Source organism: Perognathus longimembris, chromosome 23, assembly GCF_023159225.1.
Source record: "Perognathus longimembris pacificus isolate PPM17 chromosome 23, ASM2315922v1, whole genome shotgun sequence".
In the NCBI taxonomy this organism is placed as follows: Eukaryota; Metazoa; Chordata; class Mammalia; order Rodentia; family Heteromyidae; genus Perognathus; species Perognathus longimembris.
The window spans coordinates 27,374,758-27,400,656 of record NC_063183.1 but is presented as its reverse complement, the minus strand read 5'-3'; the positions used below and the strand labels follow the sequence as shown (position 1 = coordinate 27,400,656).

Sequence of the window (25,899 nt, the reverse complement as noted above, 5' to 3'; positions counted from 1 at the left end):
TGAAGATGAGCGATTGTAAGCAGGTATATATATATTTTTTTTAATTATTCCCTTGAAGTAACTCTTGTTGTCATTTTGTGACAGTTAAACTCCATATGTTTTCTGGTGCCTTTGGAATATAAGTTTCATACATCCTTTCCTTGACTTGTGACTTTTCTGTAGTAAAATCTATCTTATTGCCCCAGCTATTTTTATTTTAATCTGGCTCAGAGAAGCACTCACTAGATTGTCTCTGGGTTTTAAGATTCGTATCCACATTTCCAAATCTTGGGATTTCAATGCAATCTGAAGTCATGTTTACGGTATGTATAGACTTCCCACTCATCTCTAAGAAGACGACTTTCCCTGACAAAGGTCAAAACAAAGGAACTGTAGCGCCTGAGCGCTGGGGGCCCAGTACCAAGGTTACAACCCATGAGGTCATTTTGTGTCCTTAGCAAAGCTATGATGCAAGACTGCTTCAAACACGAACCCCAAACACCAGCTGCACAACACACGGAAAGCCCCAGAACCTCTATTCTCACTGATGAAAACCAATCATGGGACAAGTTAAACTCTTAGAAGTCCGGAAGACTGGGGTTTGAATTCAGGGCCTCACCATCTAAGCTTGACTTTTCAAAGTTGGAACTCTACCACTTGGATCACATAGTGCCACTTTCTTCTTGGAGGTAAAGAGTCTCATAGACGTTGCTGCCCAGGCTGGCTTTGAACCTTGATCCTCAGACCTCAGCCTCCTGAGTAGCTAGAATTAAAGGTATATGCAATAGATAGCAGGCATAGAAAGTCACACAAAAAAACAGTTGAATACAGAAAGGAGAAGAGGAGGAAACTGGAAGGTGAGGAAGGGATCTTTTTTTTTCCATTATATACTTGAATGTAAGGTTGGATTTCCCAGTAATATATAAATCGGCATTTTAAAGACCAATTGGGGATAGGGGAAAAAATTTTTTAAAGAAAGGAAACTTTTTCTTAGGTCACATGTAAGTGACAGGGCAGGGACTGGAACCCAAGTCTGTCTGGCCACAGAGTCTATCATTTCATAAATCTCTACTCATTGTTCTTTATAAAAAACACTTTATTTTCCATAGTAATTAGTTACCGTGTGTTTAGAAAGAAGAGAGACCTTAAGAAACGGAAACAATCTGGTGTGGGGAATGGTGCACACGTCCAGGTTTCAATATTAACCAGTCCGAAAAGACAGCTCTCAGTCCTGGTTCCCTGGTGGAATTGCTCAGGGCACAATCTCTGGTTCTTTTCAGCCCCCAGGCTGTCGAAGCAGAACTAGAGAGAAGATGTATGGGTGGCCCAAATCCTCCCACCATGGACTGGCAGGCAAAGTCTCATTATGCTCAGAAGAAATACAATGTTCCTATCTTTGGAATCTACTTCCCTTTGAAGAATGTAGCTGTTTCTCCCTCTCTCTTGCTCTCTACCCTTTTTCTCCCTCTGCTTAGGAAAATGCTCTTTAAAATAATAATAATAAATAATAATAATCACACAGGCAGTTCTGGGGTCCGCTGTAGAAGATAGGCTGATACCCACTGTGGCAGGAAGAAGGGGACAAGAAGAATAGAAGAAGCAGACATGATGAAAGACATCAACCTAGAGCCTGGGGGATTCTGGTTCACAATAGGCCAAGAAAAAATATCCAGTCTTCTGTCTAATCTGTACAAAACTCCACACGCCTTGTATTCTGCATTATTCAGAAGCAGAAACATAATTTAATCACTGTATTATTAAAACAAACAAACAAAATGACCCGAACACTTACGAAGTTCCCTCTGCACAACAAACCTGCAGGCTGCAGTAGAAAAGAAATCTGTCCCTGGAAGCAATCTCCTAAGACCCGCTATGCCGCTATAGATTCTTGATAGGAGCCCCTGAATATATGATTGCTCAGAGATGGGGTGATCATGAGGAAGATGGGAGAAAATGCTTTCAAAGCAATAGCACTGAAGGCCAGGTCAGGCCATCGATGGCCCATGGAGAAAGAAGCAGAGCTACTCGGAATCCCAGGATGGAGATTTGCATACAGGAGGTTGATTGGCGCATTCAAAAGGACAAACATCCTGGATGGTGTGATCTGATTTGCTTTGGTCAGGACCTAATTAATGTTCCTGATTTTTTTTTTTTTGGCAGCTCTAGACACAATTAAGAGTATGCCTAGAGGATTACTTACTTCCCAGGTTCACAGCCCTAAATACTTTCCAAACAAAACATCTGAATTTCACATCGGCATGAACTGTCGCGTCGATTTGTTTGAACTCCTCAGAAACCAGGTGATCTGTAGGTAGGATTCTCCTAGTCACTGATGAGTTCAAGACCACTCTTGTCTGTACAAAATGACACACCGAGCTAGACTCTGCACCGAACATCTGGGGCTACAAGTAGAATTAGATGCAGACGGCTGCTCATCAGAGATCCTAGAGACTCGTATGGAAAACAGAAATCTGGCTCATAAATAACCACCCTGAAACCATCTTTGTCTTCTGATAACCTAGAAACAGACCTGTCCTTTTTTTTTTTTTTTTTTTGAGAAATGACTTCAGTATTAAGTGGTCTGCCATACAGCTGTCATCAAAAGTCCTGTGGGAAAATGGATAAAGCAGAGAGACTGTCTAATAAAGGATATATTAACTTTCATGCCTCCAGATATTCTGAGCTTTGTCCCTATGTACGGTGAGCTCATCAGAAAAGAATATGCCTGGACTTTATTACTACCCTGATGGCTCTCGCCTTGTCTTCTTAGAATCATGACTCGACAGCAGCCAACAGACTTCAATCAGGATTTACTTAGGGTCCTCGGTGAAATAGCTCAGCTCTCTGAGGCTGCAAGCATGATGTCATTCACATTTCTCTCGACACCAGGATAAATCTTATTGCTCATGATTACTAGGGCGCTTGCTTTGCACTGGACCATCAGTTTTGTATCCTCAGCACCTTCATGATGAAGAGAAGCAAAATCCAAGGTCATATTTTAAATTCATGGATGACAAATGGTACTGGATTGTTTCCACTTAGGAGAAAAAAAAACTAGAAAGTTTTATAGTAAGATTGTCTTTTAAGGATGACATGGCAGAGGCAATCTCGCAGAAACAAAATTCTATTCAGAATGGACCAGAAGTTACAATTTAACCATTAAAACATTATTACACTCTAGCCAGGGTACTAGTAGCCGTAATAATCCTAGCTACTTAGGAGGTTGGGATCTGAGGATTATGGTTCAAAGCCAGCTCAGGCAGGAAAAATCCCTGAGATTCTTATCTCTGATTAACCACCAAAAGTATGGAAGTGGAGCTGTGGCTCAACTGGTAGAGTGCTAGCCTTGAGCAAAAATGCTTAGGGACAGTATCCAGGCCTTGAGTTCAAGCCCCAGGACTGACACAGAAGCTTGTTTTTAAAATACTCTGGGGCACCTCTCTGTACATCAGTTTGATAATAAAAATTTGAGAAAAAAAAATACTCTGGGGCTGGGAATGTGGCTTAGAGTGCTTGCTTACCATGCATGAAGCCCTGGGTTCGATTCCTCAGTACCACATAAACAGAAAAAGCCAGAAATGGCACTGTGGCTCAAGTGGTAGAGTGCTAGCCTTAAGCAAAAGAAGCTTAGGGACAGTGCTCAGGCCCTCAGTTCAAACCCCATGAATAATAATAGTAATAATAATAATAATAAATAATAATAATAATAAATACTCTGGAAAACAAAAAATGAGAATGGATGTAAACAAAGGAAGGCATAGGGGAACTACACATAAAGGTTCACGCTGTTCCATGTATGAGAGTGTCTGAAAATCGATGGTGGATGATGATAATGACAAAGATGGGTAGGCAGATGGATAATAAATAGATGATAGACACTGATAGATACAATAGATGATGATGTAGACAGAAAAGGGACGAATATGATAGATGATACAGGCTGGGAAGGTGGCCTAGTGGTAATGTGCTTGTCCTGATAGATGATACATAACAGGTGATGTGACAGGGGAGAGACATAATTGATGATAATAACAGCTAAAAGAGAGATAATAGATATGACTGATGGATGCCCGATACCAGATGTTAGTAGGTATCACTGCCATGTGATACTACTTTGGAGAATAAGTGCACTGCTCATTTTATGCCAGGCTTGGGGCTTGAAGTCAGGGCCTGGGTACTCTCTCTGGGGTTTTTGTGTTCAAGGCTAGCACTCCACCACTTGAGCCATAACTCTACTTCTGGCTTTTTTACTTTTGCTCTTTAATTGTAGATAAGAGGCTCATGGACTTTCCTGCCCGGGGCCGGCTTTCAGCTGCAGTCTTCAGCTCTCAGCCTCCTAAGGAGCCGAGATTACAAATGTGTGCTGCTAGTGCCAGGCCGGAGATGGTGACCCAGACACTGAGTCCTAAGGTAAGGAAAGAAGAAGGAGGAGGATCTTAGCGAGATTAGCTACAGGCCGTACGGAGTAGGGGTTTTGGTTTTGGTTTTGTAAGGAACAGGTAGGGGAAGCACGTGAGAAATGTTTCACAGGAACATGTTTCGATGCGTGGTGTCTCACAGAGAGGAAATGAGAGGGACAGGGATGGCTTGGCAGAAGCCACTGGCCTCCACACCACACCAGCAGGGAGCCTGGACCCATCTTTCTGAATACAGCGGGAAGATCTCATTGCTTCCCACTGGAATTTCTTACAAGACAAAACTCAAAACCTGTATCCTCAAACAGAACACAAAGAAATTCTACAGGCTAACCTGATACATTGGAAATAAACGGGCAAGACACAGAAAAGAGAAATAATAATAAAAGAAATCAATAACCTATTTGGGGGGAAAATGTAGACATTCTCATTAGAAATCAACAACGTTTTAAATAAGACATCTAAACCAGTGGCTCATGCCTATAATTCTAGTTACTCCAGAGGTAGAGATGGGGGAGGATTGCAGTTCAAGACCAGCTTAGACAAAAAATGTGCATAAGAACCCCATCTCAACTAATTGCTGGATATGGTAGCATATGCCTACCATCCTTAATACACCCTACATTCAATGTCCCAGAAGTCTGTGAGTCCTGGGGCTGAGAACTGATCTATCAATACGCAGTAGGATCACATACTCCTGAGAAAAGAAGGAGGGTGGTATAGGCCTGATATAATCCCTGCTTTTCTCTCTGACACTATTCACTTCTTCACATCCTAATGTCTATGGGGCATTTTTCCTACCCCTTGGATATATCCATGTAGTTCTACAGATAGATCACATATAGGCACATGTGACTGTTGATAGGTAGTTGGATGGGTGGGTGGGTGGATGGATGGATGAATGGATGGATGGGTAGAGATATTCCAGGCAAAAAATTAATAAGTGTACAGACCATCTTTCTCTATTAAGAAGGAAAAATCTCTCTGACACAAAGTTGCCCCATTTAGTTGCTTTCTGAAAGAAACACTCTGCATCTGTTCTCTATCCAACTGTGGGACAAAGTTTTCCTGCTTCACGCTAATGTCAGGCCGGCCCCACATTGTGAAAACACTCCCCTGCCTTATAGTTATCAGAGAGCTCCGAACCTTATGATCTAATTTGTAGTTGGAAAAATATATCCACATATGTATATGAGGTGGGCGCTGGTAGCTCACGCCTGTAATTCTAGCTACACGGGAGATAGAGGTAAAATGATCTCGGTCCATGTCCAACTTGGGCAAAAGCACAAGACTCTATCTGAAAAACAAACTAAAAGCAGTATGACAGGCAGAGCTAATATAATTGAGCAGTTGCCTACAACATAGTGAGTTCAATCTCTAGAACAAAAAAGGAAGGAAGGCAGGGAGGGGGGGAGGGAAGGGAGGGAGAAAAAAGGGAGGAAGGGAGGGAGGAAAGAAGGAAGGGATGGAGGAAGGGAGGGAGGGAGGCAAAGACAACAAGATATTTGCAAAGATAGTGCCATTAGGCATCTAATGGTATGCCAATGATTTTTTTAAAAATCCATGTTCCTATTCCGTGTGTGTGTGTGTGTGTGTGTGTGTGTGTGTGTGTGTGTCCTGGGGCTTTTACCCTGTCCTTGTACTTTTGTGCTCAAGGCTAGTGTTCTACCACTTGAGCCACAGCTCCATGTCCAGCTTTCCTGACCAGGTTGGCTTTGAACTACAATCCAAAAGATCTCAGGCTCCTGAGAAGCTAGGATTATAGGCATAAGCCACTGGCATCTGGCTTCCTTGTCCTTTTCAAAATTTTTTCTTGTTCTTGCTATGAAGTTCTAATAGTTTTTAAATAGTCACATGCTCGTTTCATCCAAGTCTCAGAAGGAAATACTAAGAAAGCACATTGCCTTGTGTACTAGCAAATTAACACCTAGGATATATGAACACCCCACCCCCCCCCCACACACACACACACCTCTCCACGACCTGTTTCTAACAAAGCCAGGATTTGCAAAGCTCAGTTGTTGGGGAGAAGGGTTAAATCTAGTTGTTCCCTCCCAGGCTGATGGAGACAGTAAACAGATCCCCTGATAGACACCCACGATTTCCAACAGACACTTTATAACCAAGTCTAGAAAGAAAATATTCTTTCTGCTCTCTGTTGGCAGAAAACACACACACACACACACACACACGCACCTACATATACATATATATGTTTCTTACATTTTAAAACTACAGTTCATATGTTTTCCAGACCCATCCTCCAAATGCTAGGGCCGCCTCTCCTGCCTCAGTCTCTCCGACTTCCTTCCACATGTGAGTTCTCAGCCAGCCAGCCAGTCAGATGAGCATTTGATTTGAAAATGAAGCCTTAAATAGAGCAGGGCTCATGGCGCAAAACACATCTGAACACAGAGGCCTGAACGACGAGGAGGCCGGGGATGGAGGAGGCTGGGGGGAGGGGGGAGGCTGGGGAATGGGAGGAGGCTAGGGCGAACACAATTCCAGAAGATGCTGCTAGGAGGAGAAAGTCACGTGCCTCCCACAAAGCTGAAGAAGACCACAGATGCATAGTTGCTTTAGGGCTCGGAGGGACCTTGTGATATCCAACCCAGTGGTACTGCCAATCCCTCTGCAGTGCTTGAGCCCTACTGGGTGCTAGTGGCACACACCTGTAATCCTAGCTCCTTGAGAAAGGATGGAATTAGGAGGATCTTGGTTTGAGGCCAGCCAGCCATACAGGTGAGACCCCTTCTCAACCAACAGCTAGGCCCAGTGGCATGCACCCATCATCCAAGCAACATGGGAGGCTGAAATCAGAAGGATCAAGGTTCCATACCAACCCAGGGAAGAAACATCTATAAGACTCCATCTCAGTGTAAGGAAACGGGCGCTGTGGCATGCACCTGTCATCCCAGCCATGGTGGGAAACAAAAACTAAGAAGACTGCAGCCCAGGGACATGCCCAGGCAGGAAGCAAGACTACCTTAAAAATAACCAGTACCAGCTGGCACCCGTTTCACGCCTGGAATCCAAGCTACACAGGAGGCTGAGGTCTGAGGATTGCAGTTCAAAGCCAGCCAGGCAGGAAAGTCTGTGGGATTCTTATCTCCAATAAACTACAAAAAAAAAAAAAAAAAGAGGAAAGAGAGGGGGGAAGAAGGGAAGGAGGGAGGGAGGGCGGGAGGGGGGAGGGAAAAGAAGGAAGGGGAGGGGAAAAGGAAAAGGAAAAGGGGAAAGGAGCAGAAGGGAAAGGAAAAGGAAAAGGAAGAGTCAAGTCTTAGGTCCCCGACTTGGAAATCCTGATTTGAGAAGGTTAGGGAAGGACTGGCCAATCTCCAGCATATTCGTGGAGGGCAGCAGTATTCAGCAGGGCCTCCTGAGCCACCAGGGGCCTCTATTCTGGGTGTTCCCACCACCAGCACCACCCCCAAGCACCCTGAGCAGCAATATCTGCATCTGTTTTATATACTGGGGGGAAAAAAAATTCACTGGGAAAAAAAAAAAGTCCTGCTGATTGAACAAAGAATAGTTTGAAAATGACTAGCATCCAATGCCCTTGTTTTTATAGATGATTAAAGCCCTCGGTCCTCTGTCACACAGCCAGTTGGGTACAGAGCTGGGGCCAAAGCCCAATCTCCTGACACCAGACCAGACATCTCCATGACCTCCATGCTTTTAACTATGGGGTTGCTGTTGTTTTCAAAGAAATCCCGGACTTTCTTCCTATGACAACTCAGCAGAGATGCACCAAGCTCTTTCTATTTTCAAGTTTTAGAGGCGACACAGAATGTAGGGCGTGTGTCGCTATAGCAAAGCCTGCTTTGGTGAACCAAGGAAGATCCCCCACCACAGTAAGTCATCCAGGAGAGATGAGCATGAAGCAGCCCAGATGCTAAACGAGAAGAACTTTGGATGAGCATTGAATGGTGAAGATGGGGGATGAGATTTCAATGGCCAGCTGCCCAAGAGGAGACCTTTCAGCTGGGCCTTGGTAGCTCATTGCCTGTAATCCTAGCTACTGGGGAAGCCAAGATCTGAGGATCACAGTTCAAAGCCTGCCTAGGCCGCCCAAAAGCTGGAAGTGGAAGTGTGGGCTCAAGCAGTAGAGCCCCAGCCTTCAGCAAAAAAACTAAAGGACAGCATCCAGACCCTGAGTTCAAGCCCCAGTACTGATACACACACACACACACACACACACACACACACACACACACACACACAACTCAATGTTTTTTTTAAAGCCCCTTTGGAGGAAGGGAAATGTGAGATTCTGGGATTCTGCGTGATTTGGTAAAGAGTTTAGTACAATCCTCTGCTATCTCTTGCTGCAGTTAGCTGTACCTAGAGGCTGTTGTCTGAGGGGATTGTTTGAAAGAACTTTAAGAGGAGAAACAGAGTTGCTAACATCTGGGTTAGATAAACCTTCAAAAGAAATTAGACGATGCCACTTAAAACTCCATCTACACAGTTTTGAAAGTGTTATAATTTCCTGTTATTTCAAGATGGCACTTCATTTGGGGAACTTGTCACCCTTCAGAAATTTGACCCTTGGAAAAAAAAATTATATCCGTGCAACCTAATAATTGATTACAAGGGAAAATCATTTATAAGAACTATAACAATTTCACGGCTTGCATGCAGCGAGTAGCTGGTTGGCAAATAAGATTCTGTCATCTGCAAAGCTGATGAGCAAGAAACTACCCAAGAAATAATCAACCCGAGACTTGAGAAAGTGAAATTAATTTCTCGAGAATGAAACTTTTGGAAACCCTTTTAAGTTATAAGCATAAGTGAAAAGTTAATGTCACTTAGGCGCTGGTGGCTCACACCTGTAATCCTAGCTATTCAGAAGGCTAGGATCTAAGGATCATGGCTTGAATCCAGGTTGGGCAGGAAAATCTATGAGACTCTTACCTCCAGCAAAAAGTCCTAAGTCGAGCTGTGGCTCAAGTGGTAGAGTACCAACTGTGAGTGAAAAACTTAAGGGGCAGAACCCAGGCTCTGAGTTCAAGTCCCACTACCCACTCATCATCATCATTATAATTCATTTTTATTAAAGACTAAACACTTCAGATAAAATCGAGAAGGCAATATCACATAGTTCAAAGGCATCCCAGGCAGACAAATACAAGAGACTCTAATCTCTAATTAACCAGCAAAAAAGCCGGAAGTGAAGTGGGGGCTCAAGTGGTACAGCACGAACTTTTGAACTAAGGGTGAGCACAAAGCCCTGAGTTCAAACCTCATTACCAGCACAATAAAAGGGAGGAAGAAAAGATGAACTTGGTTTTCTGTCACCCACGCAGGATGCTTCCAAATTCAGTGGTCTAGATGCCTCCCAGTGTTCAATCACAACACCCAGCCTGGATCTGCTCATATGTCAATCCTGGACATGCTAATGAGGATGGTTATCATAGTATCACAGCATTGAGTAGTCAAGCCTCAAGTTCTACCTACATCAAAAATAATGAGTTCATTAAACCTTCCGAGGTGATTTTTTTTAAATGTCACAAACGCCAGTCTTTTGGAATAGGTTAACGCCATCAATTTAGAAAGATCAAAACTCTGTATTTCAAAATTGAAAGCAGAGAACAACATTCCAACAACAAGAAAAACGGCTCTATGAACTAGGAAGCATGCGCTCCATGGAATATTAAGCAAGCCTTAAAAATTATGTGTATGAAAACCATGTAAAGACATGGGGGAAAAAAAAAGAAGGGCAAAGTGTGAAGTGTGAAGAAACAAGTAGAAGGAAATAAATTTATATACGTAATTTTTAAGAAATCTTAGTGGAGAAAAAAAAGACAGAAAGGATAGATGTTATTTTCTTCCCTCAACCTTTTCTTGTTTTCCAAATTTCTCTTAATGAACACATTCTGCTTTCACAATGGAAATATGCTAAAGGGGAAAAAAAGAAATCAAAATTCTAAAAGTTAATATTCAATGGGAGCCATCAAAGTAGAAAAGTCAATTAGACAAAAGAAAAAGAAAACCTTCCTACTCAAATGGAATATTTGTTCACATAATTATGCAGTATCCAGGAACGCTGGAATAGAACAGAAACAGTATTCTGAAGTTGGCACAGAAAATCCTTGTTATGAGGCAAGGTTGGCTCATGTATACAATCCTAGCTTCTCAGGAGGCTGAGATCTGAGGATCATGGTTCAAAGGCAGCCCTGGCAGGAAAGTCCGTGAGACTCTTATCTCCAATTATCCACCAGTAAACCAGAAGTGGTGTTGTAGCTCAAAGTGGTAGAGCGCTAGCCTTGAAAAAAAAACACTCAGGAACAGCACCTAGGCCCTTGAGTTCAAGCCCCATGACACACACACACACACACACACACACACACACACACACACACACACACACACAGAAGTACTGGCTCATAAAGAATGAACTAAAAGCAAAAATAAAAGTCATCATCAGAAAAATCACATCAAAATTGTTATTAGTATATGTGAGATCTATCTAGTTATATATTTCTTATTGTCTACGTTCCTGGTTCCAACTTCTAGTACTCTACATAATACCACAAAAATGAATGGGTAACTGGAGAGACATGAAGAAAAAAAAATAGGCCAGGACCATTCATTCAGATAGATGATGCAATGCTATCTATCTTAACACCCTTCCCTACTTCAGAGTCAGGAGATGATGTTGCCAGATGTTCCTGAGAAAAATGGCTTTCTCATAAAAACACCATATCTAATTTCAAGACTTGAGATTAAGTCAAGACATGCAACAAAACGGCTCAGTGTTCCACCCACATGAGCTTACACAGATCCAGCATGGCCTCAGGACTTGGTAGTGAGGAAGGCTGACAAGCCAACACATCCCGGGCCAGGCCTGTTACAGGAGCTTCCTTAACTGGCACAAGGGCCACACCCTAGCCTTGGATTCCATTACAACTCCCCTTCACAGATGAGGAATCTGCTGTTTATACAGGCTTGAACTCGGGGGCTGGGCACTGTCCCTGGGCTTCTTTGGCTCAAGGCTAGCACTCTACCGCTTGAGCTGCAGTACCACTTCTGGCTTTTTCTGCTCATATGGTACAAAGGAATCCAACCCAAGGCTTCATGCATGCTAGGCAAGCACTCTACCACTAAGCCACATTCCCAGGCCTGTTTTTCAATGTTTAATGCATTGAATGGAGGAAAGAAACCGGCTTAATGGAAAAAAAAAAAAATAGAAAGCCATCCATTGTCAATACTTAGTCTGAGCCCCAGAAATCTTAATAATAATCCAAAGAATGTATTTCTTACCTGCCATCCAGGAGCACTTCAGACTGCCGATTGTTTACCTGATTATCACTCTTGTGGCGAAACTGCAGAATCAAATTGTGTGAGGAGAAAATATTTCAGATATACTTTGTGAACCCAAGCAGGGACAATTAGAATGCTTTTATTTCAATCTCTCGGCACAATACTGCCATCGATCCAAGATGAACATAGTTTATCCTGAAGCTTATCCTTTGAAACCCAGCTCTATGTCCTAAAGCTACACTAACCCTCTCCTCTCTCGACCCCATTCTGGAAAGTCACCACTGAACTGCAGTTCCAGCTCTCAGAGGCTGAGTTGCTTCTAAACATATGAAATGCTCTTTTCTCTGCCACATAGTCTAAGAGGAAGAAACCATAAGTGAATTTTGAGGACTTCAACTGAGAATAGAGGCTTTCATTTCTCTCACATATGTGCTCAATACTTGACTGGAGTAGCCATTCATTCTTGGGTGTTTTTTTTTATGGATTTTCTTTGAAGTTGAGAAATTACTTGTAATGACATGTATTCTAATTCTCTGTAACTTCTTGTTGTTAATAATGATCTTGGCAAATACCAAGTGTGTTTAGCCAAAATCTCAATGCAATACTGAGCCATGCCGGGTATGGATTTAGGTTTTATGGCCTAAGCTACCATATTTTTGTATATGCCAGGAGTGAAAATATCATATGATTCTAGAAGAAGGAATCAGCAGCCATTCAAGTAAGAGTTTCTACATGAACAGTCAAGATCAGATAGAAACAGACTAGAGACGAGCATAGTAGCAAGAATAAGAGGATCAATTCAGGACAGTTATTTGACCATGTTCATCTATAGGCACAGGTGAATAGGGGTAGTTTCAGAAAGACGTGAAACTTTGATTTCATAACTTTGTAATTGTAAAGCAACATGCTTTTTCTTTGTTTACATTCAAACCATTACATCACTATTATAATTTAAAAAACACTTCAACTAGACCTCTTTTTCTACATCCTTCTCATCCCAAACATTTTTTCTTTGCCTGGTACACACACTTACACAGAATGGTAGGTAAAAGCCAGAGTCCTATAAGTGAAGACAATGTAAATCAGGCTGGATAAGCTGGGCGCTGGTGACTCCTGACTATAATCCTAGCTAATCAGGAGGCTGAGATCTGAAGATTGTAGTTTGAACCTAGCTTGGGAAGACATATCCCAGAGTCTCTTATGGCCAATGAACCAGCAGAAAGCCAGAACTAGAGGTGTGGCTTCAGTGGTAGAACACTAGCCTTGAGTGAAAAAGCCAAGTCAAAGCATGAGGGCCTGAGTTCAAGCCCCACAAATGGCATACAAACAAAAAAAATGTTGGAGGTGTGACTCAAGTGGAAGAGCACTTGCTTAGTGAGTGTAAGACCCTGAGTTCAATCCGCAGTACCACAGATGAAATATAAATAATAATAATAATAATAATAATAATAATAATAGCAACTATATAATGTGTTAACATGGAAACAATGTATAATCTTGGAAATTTTGTGGGGTGGAGTATGTCAGCCCATTCATTATGCATCTATGTCTTCTTAGTGACAGAACAGTAGAAATAGAAAGGGTATTTTATCTGAGTGTATGTTTTGGCAGGCTTTTGAGACTTTTCTGTTTCTTCCTCCTTATCTCCACCCAATCCATTCTGCCCTGTGTTGTGGGAAGCTAGCCTGTACAGTCCTTGTTCTGGCTGGGTATGTCCATTGCCCCATGAGATAATGCCTCTGCCTGCCCCAGTCCACACTCCTCATGTCACTTAACAGACAGGGGACTGGGGAATGAGGACCAGTGCTCCAGGTTGGATTACCCTCGATTGACCACTGTAAGTTAAACCCTAGGAAAAGAAATAAAAACAAAAACAATATATTGTAAGCCAATATTAATGATGAAATTAGACCACAGGAAATAATCTCCCATAATGAAATCCCTTTGAACAACTAACATACCCTTTTTATGTGTGTATGTTTGTGTGTGTATGTGTGTGTGCGCATGCATGTACGCACACGCACCAGTACTGAGACTTGAACTCAGTGCCTTGAACTCTGTTCCCTTTTTTGCTTAAGGCTAGGACTCTACTACTTGAACCACAGACTTGTGATCCTCAGATTTCAATCTCCTGAGTAGCAAGAAATATAGATGTGAGCCACCAGCAGCCAGCAATATAGACTTTAAAAATGAACCACAGGGATGTAAAACATGGGAAGGGTGACCAGAGAGGGTGAAAGAGAAAAGATATGATGGAAATGCTTTATGCAAGCAGAATGAAGAGTGACAGGGTATTTCTGATCAAGTATGTTGTCCACATATATAGTCATGTCAGAATGAAATTCCTTTGAATAAGTGATTGATGCTAATTAAACTGTAGGGGGAAAATAATCTAAAAGTGGATAGACAAACTAGAACTAATGAGGGCCAGTCATGGAAGTGCATGCCTGTAATTCCACTACAACACAGACTTAGGCCATAGGGTTGTGAGTTTTAAGCTACCCTGAACTATATAATGAGACTCTATCTCAAAACAACAACAACCAAAAGGACCAGTGGAGCATATAGAAAACAATGTCAAGAGGACCTATTTAAACCTAATCACTATCATAATAACATTAAACCTAAATGAGTTAAACCCACCAATGAAAGGACAGAATTTTTTCAGGTTGTCTTTAAAATATTTCCCAACTATACGCTGTATGTGAGAAACCCACTTTAAAGGCACAGGTTAAAAAAAATAAGCAGTAAGATATGGGTATGAACTTAGAAGAGAGGCCTAAGTGATATCATTAACACCTAAGCCATCCACAGAGAGATGAGTGGCTATGAGATGAGGGCGCACATGATTACCCAGGACCCAGCTAGAACTTGCTGGATTTAAGGTGTTTGTTTCACCCTCCCCTCAAAAATAAAATAAAAATAAACAAAGAGGAAATAAACAGAAGAGTTTCATTTAGAATTTCTAGTAGAACTCCCTCTTCCATGTTGGGGGGGAGGGGGCAGGGGTAGGAGGAAGAGCACTCCTGGGGCTTGAACTCTGGGTTTGGGCGCTGCTGTCCCTGAGCTTCTTTTTGCTCATGGCTGGTGCTCTACCACTTGAGCCACAGTGCCACTTCTGGCAATTCTGGTAAGCGAATACTCACATAGTCATCCATGGCGTCTTTGACAGCAGTCATGGTTATAACCAGGATCAAAGGCACGATGGTGGTGAACCAGGTCAAGGAGGAGATTTCGGGAATCAGCTGAAACAACCATTCCAAATCATGTGTCTATTTTTTTTTAAATTAAGAAATATATCTTCTAAATTCTACCACATAACCCTGTAAGACTTGGTGGGAAATGGTGGAGTTATGTTGAGTTATTTGTACAGATGTGGAGGGTTTCCATTAAATCATAAGACCTATGGAACACAAGGACTATTCCATCCATTTTCAAACAAAAAATGCTAAAGCAAGCTGAGAAATAAGTTCTGGAAATCATTCCCAGATGGCGTGGCCTTTCCCTAGGTTGGGAAGTATCACCGTTTTTTGTTGTTGTTGTTTGTTTTGCTTTGCTTCTCATCAGAGACCTTTTGAGTAATCGATCCTGTACTAGACATGTATGCTAGTACTTTCCACATACCATGCCACCTGATTCTTAGAAAAATTGAGTCGGATTTTGTCCTAGAATTGCTCTATACAAACCCATAGGGCCTGAATTCCATGTGAACAGCATTCTGCCCCCCCCCCCCCACTCCATGCAACAGAATACATTAAGATTGGTATCCCAGTCATGGTTGCAGCCCTGGACATCACTATCCTGTTGTATAAATGATGTAGCTGAAAGATCAAGGAACTGGTGTGATACTCTTAGATAAAAGATAGGGGTTCTCCACTGGGTGTCGATGACTCATGCCTGTAATTCTAGCTACTCAAGAGCTGAAATCTGAGGATAGCAGTTCAAAGCCAGCCCAGGCAGCAAAGTCCATCTTATCTCTAACCACCACAGAGAGAGAGAGAGAGAGAGAGAGAGAGAGAGAGAGAGAGAGAGAGAGAGAGAGCGCCAGAAGTGGAGCTGTGGCTCAAGTGCTAAAGCACTAGCCTTGAACCAAAGAATCTCAGGGATAGTGCCCAGGCCCTGAGTTCTAGCCCCAGAACTGGCATACACCCCCACCACCACATACACACACAGTCTGGTAAGGATGATTTTCACCTAGTCATGAACATGTAGCTTAGCAAATTACTTTTAATCAAATTACATGAATGCTTTTAACAAACATATAATGATAACTACAACACAAACATTACCTGCAATATCAGAAGGAAAAGGAAATAGGCATTCGCCACTCTCTGGAACTGTTCAAATAAATTTACTGGCAAGAAAGTGAGGATGTTGTACTTGGATGTGTGAATACGATTATCCTGTAAAATCAATAACACCTTATTAGTGTGGGGGCAGGGGCCTTACTTGTGATGGCTCTAAACATACGAGGCTGACTCTACGGGATGCCATCTTTCTCAAAATCTTTCACTTGAGTGACTCAAGACTTTCACTTTTCCAAAGAGGACATGATCCTGACTCTAAGCCAAAGTACTGGTTAGGACCATGAAAATCACCCATGCTTAAAGGCTGGACCACAGCTCTACTTCCAGCTTGGGGGGTGGTGTACACATGTGTGTGCATAACTGGAGATAAGAGTTTCATGAACTTTCTTTTCTGGGCTAGTTTCAGTGCTCCTCCTATCTCAGTCTCCTGAGTAGGTGGAATTATAGGCATGAGCCTCCAAATCCTGGTTTATCTATATTGAACTTGGATCAATTGACATTTGCAGATAGTTCTGTACAAACCACTATGCACTTAGGTTTGCCTTCTTATGTATTTACATATAACTACATCTACAGATGTACAATATTTACAGATGACCAAAATCTTTCAGATTATACCAGCCTAATGGAAACACTTAAACTTTTCACGGACTGTAATTATTAAGTATTCCTGCCAGTTAATATCAAACACATATCTTATATATATGATACACACACACACATATCTCCTTCTTAAACAATAAAAAGGACGTAGCCACTGAGAAAATTATCATGGGGGAGATGAGTCCTACTGAAACTCAGAATGAGCATGTGCAGGGAAGCTTTTTAAGACACGTTTAGGTTAATAAACATGACTTGTTTAAGCCCCAGTAATCACTGCTATTTGTGTCAAGAAAATACAGCATGTGATGACTAGCTATTTTTAACCTTTTTCAAGATTCAAGGCACCTAGCTGCGTGTATAGGTTTGAGAAGCATAGGAGGGGCCGGGTGCCATTGGCTTACACCTGTAATCCTAGCTGCTCAGGAGGCGGAGATCTGAGGACTTTCCTGGACAGCAAAGTCCATGAGACTTTTATCTCCAACTAACCACTGAAAAGCCAGACGTGGAGCTACGGCTCAAGTAGTAGCACACTAACCTTGAGCAAAAAAAGCTAAAGGGCAGTGCCCAGGCCCTGAGTTCGAGCCCCGGTAGTGGCATCAAAAATTAATTAATTTTTAAAAAGCTCAACATCTGACAGCCAAAACCAAAGCAGGAATTATGCATTCCATATGGGTGAAGAGACAGTTTTGTGGGTTAATATGTTAATGAGGAATGGAAATTATGACACTATCCTATGTATTTAGCTTGACACACAGTGGCGACAGGGTGTGTTCTACTAGCTGTGTTGTAACCCCATACTTCTTGGATGGGGAACAAGGAACACGAGCGCCCCCTCCTGGGACAACTCTGCATCCATCTGCTTTGTTTTCAAATTTAAAAAAAAAAAATGCGTTACCATTGCCTCTGCACTGCCCAAGAATGTATCGGGAAGACCTCAATTTGGACAGGCTGACATTTAATCTTGGACAGGCACCCAGTGGCTCACGCTTGCAACCCTAGCGACTCAGGAGGCTGAAATCTGAGGATCGCAGTTGGAAGCCAGCCTGGGCAGGCAAGTCCGTGAGACTCTATCTCCAATAAACCAGCAAAAAGCCAGAAGTGGAGGTATGGCTCAAGTAGTAGAACACTAACCTTGAGCACAAAAGCTCAGGGATAGTGCCCAGGCCCTGAATTCAAACCCTAAGACTGACACAAAGAGGAGAAAAAGGAAGAATGGATATGAAAAAGCATAGCAAGGAGATTGTTTAATTATCACAAGTGAGAGATGGTACAAAGTTCTGGACCAGCTAGTAGCAGAGAGAAAGAAATAACAAGGAGTTATGATCTTGGCTGATGTTCACCAAGCTTCTAATACTGTTCTGAGAGCTTGATGTTTTCCAGCTTTTATTGTCAGCTGTGGGATTTGAACTCAGGGCCTGGGACACTGTTCCTGAGCCTCTTTGTGCTCAAGGCTAGCTAGGACTCTACCACTTGAGCCACAGGGCAACTTCCAGTTTTTGAGTGGTTAATTGGAGATAAGAGTCTCATGGGGACTTTTATGCCTGAGCTGGCTTTGAACTGTGATCCTCAGATCTCAGCCTCCTGTGTACATGAGTGAGCCACCGGCGCCTGGCTTCCAGTTCATTTTATCCACAAAACATCCTCATAAAATTAGGGCTACTCTCCTCATCCTCCAGGAGGGGAACTCAAGGTTCAGAGAGAGCAAGTAAATTACACAAGGTAACACAGCCTCTACATAGAAGAACCTGGAATTCAGGGTCTCTGCCTCCATAGCTCCCACTTTTCACCACTGTGGGTCCCAATTCTCTCTCTCCCTCTGCCAAAGACATTCTCTCTCCTTCTCTCCTTCTTCTCTCTCTCCCTCTTCCTCTCAGGCTTGCTGCCACTTTCTTACCAAAGGAAGTGGTGTGTGTCAACCCTCAGTTGGAGGCCAGGTGATGGGCCCCTGGGTGTAGGATTACAGATTCCTGGTGCCCACTTCCAGTTCCCCTTCAGAGTGGTTGCCGTGGCAGTTGCCAAAGATCAGGACAGACAGGGCTGGGAATCTGGCCTAGTGGCAAGAGTGCTTGCCTCGTATACATGAAGCCCTAGATTCGATTCCTCAGCACCACATATACAGAAAATGGCCAAAAGTGGCGCTGTGGCTCAAGTGGTAGGGTGCTAGCCTTGAGCAAAAAGAAGCCAGGGACAGTGCTCAGGCTCGGAGTACAAGGCCCAGGACTGGCAAAATAAAAAAGAAAAAAGAAAGAAAAGAATCAGGGCAGACAAATCCTCTAGATAGCCACACCCTAATTCTTCCAAGATGGGCTATCAAATAAAACATGAATGGTTGCTGGGTGCTGGTGGCTCATGCCTGTAATCCTGGGACCTAAGGATCGCAGTTTGAAGTCAGCCAAGGCAGGACAATCTGTAAGACTCTTTATCTCCAATTAACCAACCCCCCCCCCAAAAGCCAGAAATAGTAATAGAGTGCTACCCCTGGACACAAAAGCTCAGAGACAGCACCCAAGCCCTAAGTTCAAGACCCAGGACTGGCTAAAAATAAGTTAAATTTAAAATAAGACATTAATAAAATAGTCCAGATGGCCACACTCTGAAGGAAAAGTGTCAAACTCTTCCAAGATGGGCCATCATATGAAACAATATAGTAATATTGAAAGTTTCGAGTTTTGATTCTCACAATGAGGTTCTCATTTACATGCAACTTGATTGCTTAAGACAATAAAGGAAATAGAAAAATTGCACTCTGCCAAGTCATAAAAGAGAACACAGGAGTGGTTAACCTCACTCACTCCACCCCCATGAAAAAATCATGCCGATAATGTTTCTTATCTTTATGTTTATGGAACTACGGTAGAGATGAGGTCAGAAATGGAAAAGCATTTTTGCTAAGTCGGAAGAATCGTGCAAATGTAAGATTTTCATAAACAACTCTGAAAGTCCAAGGGGATGTATAAATACATTGTACTGGGCTAGATAAACTAGCCACGGGAACAAATCCATGATCTTCATGGTTTATCCAAGTACAAGTTTATTTCTTGTTCATGCTACTTTTCTTTCTTTCTCTTTTTAAGGTCTGAGACCAGGACTCCAACTTATTACTTGATGCTTTTGCTCATTGGCTAGCACTCTCCCAACTGAGCCAAGGCTCCAACCCCTTGTTCGTGCCTGCTTGACTAACAAGAATCTGCTCACCATGCTTACTCAAAATGGACTCTCACTTGAAATCCTAGCTACTCGGGAGGCTGAGCTCTGAGGACCACAGTTCAAAGCCAGCCTGCTTGCAGAGGGGAAAGAAAAGCTCTAGTCTCACACATGTCAATGCATGCTCCCCTCCCCCCAAGTCATTAGTCAAGAGAATCACCATGTGTCCAAGGGACAGAAACAGGAAACAGTCATGGGCATCACTGAAAACCACTTCAACCTGAAGTAGAACCTAACTTAGTATTTCAAAGAAGATAAAGAAAAATCCACCTCAATGATCCAAACCTAGTCCTATTAATACAACAGACACTGGACATTCATTTCCCTTCTCATTCAACAAACAGGGTCCCATCTAGGTAGATTCAACCACGCCACCCACACTACAGTCAAGCTCAGATTAGCTTTAGGCAACTACAGGGCTCATCCATTACGATTCTGACTGAGAATGCCAAGTGGCCTGTGTCAATTCTGGAATTGGTGGAAAGGTAAGAATTTTTCTATTACATTCCAACTTGGAAGACACCACAAACACACACACACAAACACACACACACACACACACACACACACTGCAGAAGTCAATATTAGCATCTTGGAACTATTGTTGGCTGCCAAGAATGACCTTCAAGTCAGGCCTATAATCCACTCAGGAGGCTGAGATCTGAAGATCATAGTTCAAAGCCAGCCTGGGAAGAAAAGCTCCAATTAGGCACTAAAAAGCCAGAAGTGGAGGCATGGCTCAACCAGTAGAGTATCAACCTTTAGTGGAAAAACCTATATGAGACTGAAAAGCTTTAAGTTCAAAACCAGTGGCATAAAAAAAACACCTTAACAGTAAAGATTTGAGATATTTGCCTACAAGAAATACAGACAAAGAAAGATATCAAGGCTCACCTGAGGCTCACCCTGCCTCTACATTTTACAATGATAGGTCCTGCTTATTTCTGCTATTGTCCAAGTCAAAACTCATAAGCAAACACATTGGTGTGCAAGTGCATACAAATGTATTAACTGAAAGATGGTAGGTTCGAGGGAGATCTCAAACAGTATAATTTCTTAGAAAGCCCATAGAAGGTGACCTCACATGAGGTCAAGGGTCATCCAGGGACACTGCTTTCATGTATAAACTCCATGGGCCAAGCCCCAGGAGCTTGTGCACTGAGTACCACAGTTGCAGAACAATCAAGAGATGCCCCCCCCTCCATTTGAAGGGACATTTTTCTTATATCATGACAGCTCCAAAAAGCAACACTCAGAGCTTGATTGGAAAATATCTAGCTTTTCTCACAACAAAGAGGAGGCAGAGAGCTGAGCACTGACGTCTCACACCTATAATCCTAGCTCCTCAGGAAGCTGAGATCTGAGGATCATGGTTCAAAGCCAGCCTGGGCTGGAAAGGCTATGAGACTCTTATCTCCAAGGAACCACCAGAAAACCAGAAGTGGCACTGTGGCTTAAGTGGTAGAGAGCTAGTCTTGAGCAAAAAGAGCTGAGGGACAGTACCTAGATCCCGAGTTCAAGCTCCATGACCAATTTGAAAGAAGGAAGGAAGGAAGGAAGGAAGGAAGGAAGGAAGGAAGGAAGGAAGGAAGGAAGGAAGGAAGGAAGGAAGGAAGGGAAAGAAGGAAAGAAGGAGTGACAAACACGAGTATTGTTAAGATATAATCTAGGGGCTGGGGATATAGCCTAGTGGCAAGAGTGCCTGCCTCGGATACACGAGGCCCTAGGTTCGATTCCCCAGCACCACATATACAGAAAACGGCCAGAAGCGGCGCTGTGGCTCAAGTGGCAGAGTGCTAGCCTTGAGCGGGAAGAAGCCAGGGACAGTGCTCAGGCCCTGAGTCCAAGGCCCAGGACTGGCCAAAAAAAAAAAAAAAACAAAACAAAACAAAAAAAGATATAATCTAAGTTCCAAGCAGGGAAAAAAAAAAAAAAAACCATACATCACTAAGACTTTGGGAGAGATCATCACTAAGACCATAAAACAAAAAACCAGAAAGGACCTGTGTCCATGGACCGTTTGCCTGAAAGAGGAAGTGGCCAAAGCCATTTTCCCCATTCAGGAAATATGTGAAACACCTGTTGATGCAAACGCCCCCCAAATATGCATAGATTGGGCAAATGGGCTAGAGAGTCAATGTCTGGTTCCTCAATGATATCGGGCTATAAAACCACAACTCCTTGGTATTGGGCATACTATCGACTACTGAGTTTCTGGTGTCCAGGGTTGGGAAGCCTCCCCAATGAGTATCATGGAGAGAGCCTCGGCTATAGAAAAGGCAGAGACCCAACAAACAGCCCCACCCGGTGCGGGACACTCACGCCTGTCATCCTAGCTACTCAGGAGGCTGAGTGAGAGCTGAGGGTCCCAGTTTGAAGCCAGCCTGAGCAGGAAAATCCCCATGAAACTCTTATCTCTATTTAATAACTCAAAACCCGGAAGTGGCGCTGTGGCTCAAAGTGGTAGAGTGCTAGCCTTGAGCAAAAAGGGCTCAGGGAAAGTGCTGAGGTCCTGAGTTCAAGCCCCATGACAGACAAAAACAAAGAACCAGACACACACACACACACACACACACACACACACACACACACACACACACACAGAGCCAGCACCATGTCTGCTGACTCTGGGAGCAAGAGAAGGTGCAAAGGACATGGCAGTCCTAACAGTCCCTGCACAGCTGTGACGATGGAACCAGGTGAGCGGGAGGGCGGAGGGGAAGGAGGGAAGGGGTGACAGGGGTCAGGAGCACTAGTGGTTGTGCATCCCTTCATCCAGCATCTTGGCGAAGGGCCTGGAAGACACAAGGTCCGTTGCTCCTCGGAGGGCAAGCCTGCATGGTCGTTATGGGAAAAGAGGTCGGGAGAAGCAAATGGACGACTTCACGAGAGTAACCACTGCGGTGGGGAGCCCCAAGCCTGCCCCCATCCCTTCAGAAGCCTTCCAACACAGCCCCAGGCTAATGGGACCTCAAGATTACCCTCCCTGATGACACCAGGAGGTGACCCCTAGGGGATAACCAACCCCCCAGGGGTGCCCAAAAGAATGTTTGGGACTATCAGGTAGGGAAAGGGCGGGGGGGGGGGGGGGGGGGGCGGGGAAGACATATATGTGTGTGTGTGTGTGTGTGTATATGCATATATGTATATATACATATATGTGTATCTCTGTGTGTGTCTGTGTGTGTTTTCACTGGAAATTGCAAAGGTAATGTGTAGAGATGAAACAACGAAGTCATCACCCCCTTGTAGAGTATAGCCGGTACCACCAGAGCCTGGCTGAATGTGTGACTTTCTATGTGTCACACAATGGCCCTAGCTAGCCGATCATGCCTCTTGTACACATGAGAAGGACTATGCTGAGCCCTGGACACAGGTCATCTCCAGGAATCCTCAAAAAAAAAAAAAAATAGTTCCAGTGTGCCCTGTATTACTTACTACTTCCTGGTCATTTTACAGATGAGGACACTGAAGCTTGCCTATGAAAAGCCCGTGACGGGTGGTGGAGTCCTGTGATCCAATGGAATGGGCTTCTCAGAAATGAATCAAATCCAAGGAGTGCTAAGATTGCCTCCAGTGACGGCCACGCCAGCCCCCAGAGGAAAACCCCATCACCTCGGTACGGACGTAACCCCAACCCCTGCAAGCCAAAGCCCCGTGAAGGGCTGGCGTTAATTCAATCAGCGGGCGCAGTCACTTCCAGTCTTCCCAAGCCGCAAGTGTGTTGGCACGTGCTGGCTGGGGTGGTGTGATTCCCCCTAGACTTGGGGAACACCGGCAATGGCTGGGCTCGGGCGTCTCCCCTCTACCCCACCCCCACCCCCACCCTCAAACTAACCTGCTGCTCCTCTGCCGCCCTCCTAACACCTATTCTAGACTAGTCTAGAGCTAGTGAAGGTCCCGTGGATAGGGGATTTATCACCAAAGAACTAATTTGGGGCAACTACCAAGGGAACAAATTAAATGTCTCCTCTGAGACTAATTTAATCGCACTAATTTTTTTTCGAGATAGTTCCAAACAAAAAGGTTACTTTCCTTGCCTTCTGTGATTGCTGGAAAAAAAAAAAAAAAAGAATATATCTCAGCCTTGCACTAAGTGGCTTATACCTGTAACCCCAGCTGCTCAGGAGGCGGAGAGCTGAGGATCACAAAGCCAGCTTAGGCAAGAAAGTCTGAGATTTTTATTTATTTTTTAATTTTGGTGGCAGTCCTAGAGCTTGAACTCAGGGCTTGGGTGCTGTCCCTGAGCTTCTTTTGCTCAAGTTTAGCACTCTACCTCTTGAGACACAGGGTGACACTGGGTTGTTTTTTTTTATGATTAACTGGAGATAAGAGTCTCATGACTTTCCTGCCCAAGCTGACTTCAAACTTGCAATCCTCAGATGTCATCCTGCAGAGGATTACAGGTGTGAGCCACGGGCACCCAGGATGTGAGACTCTTATCTCCAATGAAGCACCAAAACAGCTGCAAGTGAAGCTATGGCTCAAGTGATGGAGTACCAGCTTCGAGCTATAAAAAAAAAAAAACTAAGGCCCCGAGTTCAAGTTCCAGTACTAGTACACACAAAATATAATATTTTTAAATACTCATAAAATGAACGATGAAGCCTTCTATGCAGAGTAAGCATTTCTTTGAGCCAATGCAGGGGCACTAGCTTGTTGGGCTACAAGAGAGTTTCAGACAACTTGGCAGCTATAAGCATCATTGTGTATTAGGACTAAAAAGTAGACTGTGTTCACATTGCCATACAGTCTGGGAAGACTTCAGTGTTTATGACAATAGCACTGGCATAGTGGAAAAGTCCAGTTCACAAGGAAACGCACCCATAAAGATTTCCCAGAGGGCCAAGGGGGTTACAACAACACATGATCAACTGTCTTCATCTTTCCCAGGATTCTGCCTTCTTACATCATGGGCAGACATAAATAGCATCACCTCGAGGGTTATAATTTTCTCCTGTGTCCCTAGGGGTCAGATGGGGCAGAGCACAAAACCCTGAGGCCCTAACCATGCTGGATACCACAACTAGGGACCCCCTGAGCCTCCCACCCCAATAGTCACTCTAGCTTTTCCTGGTCTACAACCCTTTCACAGGGAGTGGCAAACAATGACTCTGAATTCAAAGCCACAACACCTGCCGGTGGATTTTTCAGTTCTTCTGTGCATTGAGTGGTTCGGTTTGCCAGGGAAGCTGTTGAGGAGAGGAGAATAGAAGACTGGCTGGCAAGTATGGAAACTCATTTGTCTATGTCGGCAAGGGGTGGGGGTGAGAAGACGACCTTATAAGTTTCTATTCTTAAAACATAATAAATTAAAAAACCACAATGATTTATAAGTAACAGTCTCTCACTTTTTGTATGTGTGTGTGATCACATCATACCCAAAGAACTTGATGCGTTTTCATCCAATTTTGAGGTTATGCTTGACAGGCTCTGAGTTAAAAGACTCCCCTCAATTTGCTTGGGGACTGAAAATGGAAGAGTGGGCAGCTGCGTTCTGCACACAGTGACCCCTGTGGGTGCTGAAGGCAGCGCCAGCTGCCACCACATGACCGCAGAATCTGCAATCAAGGACAGATGCTCCTGGCCCACCAGGCTCCAAGCAAGGAGAGTGGGCATTTATTTGTTTCATTGCTAATGATCTACCAAAGCATCGCTAGGGAGGCCAGCTGGGAATAACAACCAGTATACAAAGCCTCTTTGGAACAAAGCAGATCAGATCCTTTTCCTCATCTCCTGAATGAATGGGTGAATGAATGAATGAGTGAATAAATGGAGGAGTGAACTGAGTGAGTGGATAGATGGATGGATGGACAAAGCACCCCATCTCACTTTCTTATCTCCCGGTACAGTCCTTGTCCACATTTCCCCCCTGCTCTTAGAAAACCAGCCATGCAAGTATGTTGGTTTTCAGGAAGATAAAACCACACTGAGACTGTTTGGGGGTTCGTGGTTTTTCTGTGAACATCTCAATCATTACCAAACTCGCTCAGTTTGATCCACGATGAAAAAAAAAAAAGGAAACTGAATTTGTACTTCTCTCTGCACAGAAGAGTCGCTTTTATTCCTCCTGCCCACTACCAGGTGATAATTGAATTCCAAATTCTACCATCAAAATGACCTAT

General features: G+C 43.6%; 1 protein-coding gene and 1 long non-coding RNA gene across 2 annotated transcripts in view; one reads left to right on the top strand and one right to left on the bottom strand.

The window, feature by feature from the left end:
- The window catches only part of Atp8b4 (ATPase phospholipid transporting 8B4 (putative)), a 135,516-nt gene that overhangs the window by 76,695 nt on the left and 32,922 nt on the right, over positions 1-25,899 (bottom strand). Inside the window, exons 8-10 of the mRNA XM_048331703.1 lie at positions 15,950-16,063; positions 14,807-14,905; positions 11,661-11,722 (exon numbers count right to left, since the gene is read on the bottom strand). Coding sequence (XP_048187660.1) covers positions 11,661-11,722; positions 14,807-14,905; positions 15,950-16,063 — 275 coding nt within the window. The remainder of the gene's footprint in view (positions 1-11,660; positions 11,723-14,806; positions 14,906-15,949; positions 16,064-25,899) is intronic.
- LOC125340284 lies at positions 5,265-25,776 on the top strand. Its single transcript, XR_007208742.1, has 3 exons — positions 5,265-5,307; positions 17,835-17,837; positions 25,576-25,776. It is a non-coding gene; the product is annotated as an uncharacterized LOC125340284 (long non-coding RNA).